This window comes from Gekko japonicus, unplaced genomic scaffold (genome assembly GCF_001447785.1).
Source record: "Gekko japonicus isolate JY-2015 unplaced genomic scaffold, Gekko_japonicus_V1.1 scaffold382, whole genome shotgun sequence".
In the NCBI taxonomy this organism is placed as follows: domain Eukaryota; kingdom Metazoa; phylum Chordata; class Lepidosauria; order Squamata; family Gekkonidae; genus Gekko; species Gekko japonicus.
Genome location: NW_015168662.1, coordinates 1104441 through 1110864, shown reverse-complemented (window position 1 = coordinate 1110864; position 6424 = coordinate 1104441). Strand labels below are relative to the sequence as shown.

The window sequence follows — 6424 nt, the reverse complement described above, 5'->3', positions numbered from 1 at the left end:
AATTATTAATGTGGCAAAATTTAGAACAGCTAACTCTGAGCTCAGAAGTACATGTATGTTTAGTATATGGCAGCAGCCTGCATGGGAGGCAGGGCAAAGGGTTATGATCTCAAGTCCTGTTGCCTCACACCTCAAGTAACACAGTAGCATGAACAAGAAAGAAGCTAGAAATGAGATCCCTGCATTATCACCCAAATATCACAAGAATGGCATCAGAAATGTGAGCTACATGAAAAAGCTCAGACTATGAAACGGACAATCTGAGAGCAACAGCTACCCTGAGAGAAACTTCACAAGCAGAACCAGATACTATGAACCTGCTTATCTCCCCAATGAGGCATCAAAACAGGTTACATATCTTCTCTCCACCATTCTTTTCTTACAACCCTGCAAAGTATACTAGGCTAAGACCCAGTCTGGGCCAAGGTCATCCTGTTGTTCACACTTATAGCCAGGCTGGATGACTAATTCATACTCAAGACCAACATGGGCCTCCACCAGTTTCCTTTGGCTTCATCCTATCTAACCACAGTTGACTAAAAGATCTTGGGGCCAAAACTCTCTCAGTCTAAACTAAAATTTTTACTGATTTTAAAAAGTTAGGAAATTAAATTATTAATCTTTCTTCCTGGTTATATTGCCAGCCTCTAAATGCTTTACACATTTTCACTATGCTGTTTTCCTTGTATAACCTCAACTTAAAGCAGTTCAAACTTTTCTAGAGCAAATTGATTTTAGCTCTAGATAATTTCTCAAAGATACTTGCTACTGCTCAAGAATAGTTAACCACCTTCAAATACCAACAGCAGCAGCTTTTTCAGGTTCTTTCCCCATTATTTTAAGCTCTTAGCAGAGATATATACAATAAAATTTATTTCAAACAAGACTTGCTGATTCAACTGTTCTGCTTTTAAGGTTAATAAGCTGTAACTTTTGAAAGTTATTCTACCATATCTATTTTTCCTCTGTACCAATTGCATGGTGTGTGGACTACAACCCTGTAAGCAAGAACCACTGTTAAATGTGGTATACTGTAATATAATGTTAATGTTCCTTGGATTAGTAGTTCATTTGTGCATCTATGGGAGTTTCCTACACTTGACATGTTAACGCTCCGCTAGTTCAGGAATCATCACTGGGCTTCTTTACCTGGGACATTCATGGGCTGATCCCTCAATTGCCCATACATACTGCATAGCTTCTGCTGTTCCCACGAAAAACTGATCTGCTCAATTGTCCATCTAGGCCTGTTTATGCAGACAGCAGCTGTTCAGGATCTCTACTAATCAGCTAGATTTAGTGGTCCTGAACAAATAGCTGGTTCTAAGATTATATATAAAAGTTCGATAGGTAACTCCTATCTAGTCAATTCACATCAGTTTGCCCCATTCATATAATTCACAGAACGACTTAAAAATATTCACACTTAGGTTTTATATAACACTATTTACAAGTGCCCTATTAACTTTGTAGTTCTTCATAATTAAAGCCAAGAAACTAATGAAAGGCAAGTAAAAGTTTAACTTTTATTGAAACCGATGACAATCATTTAGGCATCAGCAATAGTAACTTCAACTTCTACACCAGGCTCAATACTGATAGAAGTTATCTGCTTGACAATCTCTGATGGACTGTGCAAATCAATAAGACGCTTATGAATACGCATCTGGAAACGATCCCAAGTCTTGGAACCTTCACCACATGGTGTTTTTCGTGTAGTGATTCGCAGAGTCTAAAATGTAAATAAACAGCAAATCCATAAGCATATTTAAATTAGAATTTTATTAGTCCATATGAAAAGTGAAGTCCTTAATCAAATGCATTTTCCCATACATTTTTCAAGTATGTATCCAACATGTTATTAACTTCAAAGTTTGGAGAGCTAAGCAGCTGTGTGCACTTATGTTTAATACAATGTTATGTAAATATGGCCTTTTTACAAAGGAACCTGGTGGGAATGACTAGCAGTGTAACCATATAGATTTACCCCTGTCTACGCTCACCAAACATTGGCCCAATCTGCATCTAACATTTTCTCCATTGTTTTACCAAACCCACACTGGAACAGAAAAAGATGCTGCTCAAGACCACATTCAAATACCCGGGGCCAACACTGTACTAACTGCAGAGTCACCTCTGAATGGCCATAAATCTATGCAAACAGTTCCATAAAGTCAAGAGATCAAAGGAAGTGAAAGCGGCATGCAGTCTGGACACTGCCATAAAATCCCACAATCAAAGTGAAAGTGGCAGGCAAAGCAGAGGGGAATTTCTGTCCCAATGTGGGTTTGGTAAAACAGCAGAGCAAATGCTAGATGCAAATTGGGCCATTGTCTCAGCAAGTATTTCTGTTGTAGAAGAATTACTGTTTACAGCAATCCCACTTGCTTGCACTGCCAGTAACTCTGCCCCCTAAAGTATATGAACTTGTGCAAATGTCACAGGCACCCAGGTGTCCATTTCACTGCATGTGACTTCTCATAACGACATCGTTTTGTATCCTCAACCACTTAGAAACATTTTTAATGCTTTAAAAACTATTTACTTTTGTTGGGGGGGGGGATTGTAAATTCCTTCTGTCCACTGCAGTTGCACCAATGGCCACATTAGTTACTTTGTTCAAAAGAGATGATACCCTAAACAAGGCCAACCCTGCTCCCTTTCGAGTATGAGGTATCACTATCATCCATTACATTATTATGTACAGCTTTTGGAATTATTTTCAGAACCCACAATTACATACCTTGGTAGGCATGCGAACCGGTCCTTTCACTTTTAGGTTTTTTTCTTTCGCACCTCTGATCAGATCTGCACAGACTAAAAAGAATGATACATTTTTTAGAAGTTTAATGTTCACTGCAATAAGCATTCAGTAACTACTGTTGGCTCAGAATAGCGTATAAAATAATCACAGCAATTCAGTTAACAATTGTTTTCCTCATAGCCAACCATATATGGATAAAGAGTTCAATGTAAACTTATTATTTATTTATTTATTTTTGGGATTTATACCCCGCCCTACCCAAGCGGCTCAGGGTGGCTAACAGGTGGCCATGCCGGATTAAAATATAAAATACAATAAAACATCATTACATACAGAGCAAAATGGTGCTCTACAATTCTCTAACACTCCCCAAGATGTGCGATGACCCATATTGGCGGACAGCGTTATTAATGGCGTAAGCGCCAGGACTAATGTTTCCTATCTCCGCCGGGCGACATCTACCCCCTCCCAGTGATAGGGTAGATGATAAGATCGTATCACGGTGGTGGAATAGTGGCGGCTCCTACTCAAAAGCCTGGCGGAAGAGCTCCGTCTTGCAGGCCCTGCAGAACTGTAGGTGGTCCCGCAGGGCCCGGATCTCCACCGGGAGCTCATTCCACCAGGTAGGAGCCTTATCACCATCAATTTTTATTTATTGAAACTAGGAGAATCATTTTACTGGTAACGCCTTTCTTGGATATTATCCTGATATTATAGTATTACTGTGGAGCCAGTTTGGTGTAGTGGTTAAGTATGCGAACTCTAATCTGGGAGAACTGGGTTTGATTCCCCACTCCTCCACTTGCACCTACTGGATGACCTTGGGCAAGCCATAGTTCTGTCAGAGCTGTTCTTGGAAAAAGAGCAGTTTCTGTCAGAGCTCTCTCAGCCCCACCTACCTCACAGGGCGTCTGTTGTGGGGAGGGGAAGGGAAAGAAGTTTGTAAGCCGCTCTGAGACACTTTTGGGTAGTGAAGGGCAGGGTATAAACCCAATCTCCCCCTCCTCCACCCTAGAATACAGACTATGAATTACTTTTCTTCTTCTAATGTGTGCAGAGTGGCCTAGCTGGCCTTTGGTCAACAGTTTCCAGAATATTTTGCTACTTACCTTTCTCAAGTGATTTCACATTCCGGCTTGTCAAGGTAATTCTGATCCGGTGAATTGCTACTTCCTGTTCTACAGGTGCCTTGCCAGTATCTTTAAATGCCTGAAACAAAGCAGATCACAAAGATCAGCTTTTGTAAGCCAAATATCTGTCAGAGCTTTGTATAAAGCAAACATTTAGCAGGGTTACAAATGTGGAAAATTTGGAGGTCTCCCCAATGCTGAAAGCAAAGCAACAGCTAAAGGTCCTCCCTCCCCCTTAGCAACAATCTTCTGCAGAAGTTAGAGGAAAGAGCTGCTCATTTCCTGTCTTTTAGATCAATGTCTACAGCAACTAGGTGACTCTTGCTGCCAGGGAAAGTGGAGATGATGGGGTTCAGGGGAATAGTTAACACTAATATTAAAACAACATAATCTGCAAAACAGATGGTTGGCGGAGCTTTAGCACACAAATAGTTTTTTTAAAAGGAAGGGGATCATAGTTTTCAGCATTACTCCAGGGTATCTTATATGAAACTAGCCGACTTTTAGGAAAGAAATGTAATGCTGTTCAAAATAAAGATATCTTGTGTTTACTTAAAAAGCCTCACTCATCGACCAGTCACCCAGTTCTCGATCTACCAGAGATCTCTTTGCCTCCCACATCATCACAATTAAAGATATTGAACTTGAGCATTTAAAATACTCTCGTATATACATGTAGCATAACAAAATTCCTTTCCTCTTTACCGAGTTACTGAAACTACAGCACTTCCACAAAGACCGAGTATCTTTTCAGCCTGGCAAATTCTTCGGCCTCAGATATTACCCCCTCTCTGTGCCTTATTTCAATACATAGCGAGAGCATTAAAAGCCAGCAACCCAAAGCGGGACACCGCGTTTCCCAATACCTGCGCAGCCCAACCTAAGGCACACTGACAGACTTAAAATTCCACTTCGGTGAAACGTGCACAGCTTTGCAAACCTCGGCCATCCAATTACCGTGCTGCAACACATTCAGTAGAGTTACAAAAGGAGCATCAAAACAACTGCACCACACTGTGAAAAGAGAAGTCAAGAAAGACGGCAGCTAACGGCACCGCCTGCTCAGCCGCCGCTCGCTCTCCATTTGCCCGCGAAACGTAGAGGTTCAAGCTCCTAAGCTACGAAAGACGCAGGGGCCGGGAACACGACAAAGAGACCGCGCGCGACAGAGAAAGCCGCCCTGCTTTCGCGGGGGGGGGGAAAGGGGGGGGGGGGGGCTGGCAATTAAACGGAACTTCTACCGGACTGCCGGCATCGCCAACTCTCTCATTTCTCCCTAACGCCTCACCATGGCCGACTTGAAACCTTCCTGACCGACTTATTCCTGGCCGGAGCGACCGAGGCCCAAGAAACAGCGGTGAGTCAGGAGAGCGCGACACCACCCGAACACGAGCGTATGCAGAAAAAGAGGGAGGCGCGGCGGAGCCCACACATTATATAGGCCCGCCGCGAAACACCCGCCTCTTTCCCCTTCGCCCCGGAACTGATTAGGAGGGAGGCCGGGGAAGGGGCTGGAGTTGGCTGGTTGCGACAAAGTAGGAAACCTTTGCGTAGGAGGCAGCTAGTCGTCTTTATGCCTTCTCTCCTGTAAGAAACTGCCCCTCCTATCGGTGTTTTTTAAGATATATTTACCGAGCTACCAGGAGTGGAGGTAGTGAAGGGACTAGCTCTGCTTTATTTGGAAGCTCAGCTGAGTACAATAGGGCTTACTTCTAAGTACGTACGTTTAGGTTGCAACTCTATGCATTCTTGTTTGGGAGTTTTCCCCTTGGATTTCAGCGAGACTTCTGGTTAACATGCGTTAGGTCAGGCTTATAGTTCTAATCTAATATTGAAGGTATATTATTCTCTAAACTGTAGCTGTGAATTACAACAGTCCTGTAGAATAACCTGTGTTATTAACACTCCTTCCCTGCCACACACAATGACACCGGCTGAATTTGAACCAGGCATACCCTGTTCATGGTCAGGTATATTCTTGCTTCATTTACACCATTTGGTATGTACCTAGCATTTTATCTGATTTATGTCTGGAAGTAAAAAAGGGAATACAGACTGTGGGGCACCGGGGAGGATGCAGGCAATACAATGACAAGTATTATTTATTATTTAATTATTTATTAAATTTCTGAATCACCCAATCCCTGTTACAGTAAAGATGTCTTTTGGACATTCAGAGAAGCCACTAAGTACAAGCTACTTGTACTGATTGTACTCGGGGGTTTTTTGTAGAAAAAGGCCAACAGGAACTCATTAGCTTAATAGGCCACACCCAACAGGTGAGACTCATTAGCATATTAGACTGCACCTCTAACAGTACAGCTCATTAGCATATTAGGCCACACCCCATGCCTTCCCTTGGCTTGCCCAGGTGCCCACGGCTGCGGGGAGCCCGGGCAAGCCAGACCTGGAAGGAAAGGCAATTTAAACTGCCTTCCCTTGGCTTGCCCAGGTGCCCTGCAGCTGCGGGAAACCCGGACATGCTGGCCCTTGGAGGGGAGGAAAGGCCTCCCTGATCCTTCCAGGCCCC

The 6424-nt window shown here is 43.0% G+C and overlaps 1 protein-coding gene across 1 annotated transcript; it reads right to left on the bottom strand.

Annotated features, from left to right (window-relative positions):
• Positions 1 to 1512: 1512 nt before the first annotated feature.
• Positions 1513 to 5308, bottom strand: RPS20 (ribosomal protein S20). Its single transcript, XM_015415276.1, has 4 exons — positions 5183 to 5308; positions 3874 to 3973; positions 2744 to 2817; positions 1513 to 1732 (listed from the first exon to the last, which is right to left on the bottom strand). The coding sequence occupies exons 1-4, from the start codon at positions 5183 to 5185 to the stop codon at positions 1550 to 1552; spliced, it is 360 nt and encodes a 119-aa protein (XP_015270762.1). The 5' UTR covers positions 5186 to 5308; the 3' UTR covers positions 1513 to 1549.
• Positions 5309 to 6424: the final 1116 nt, after the last annotated feature.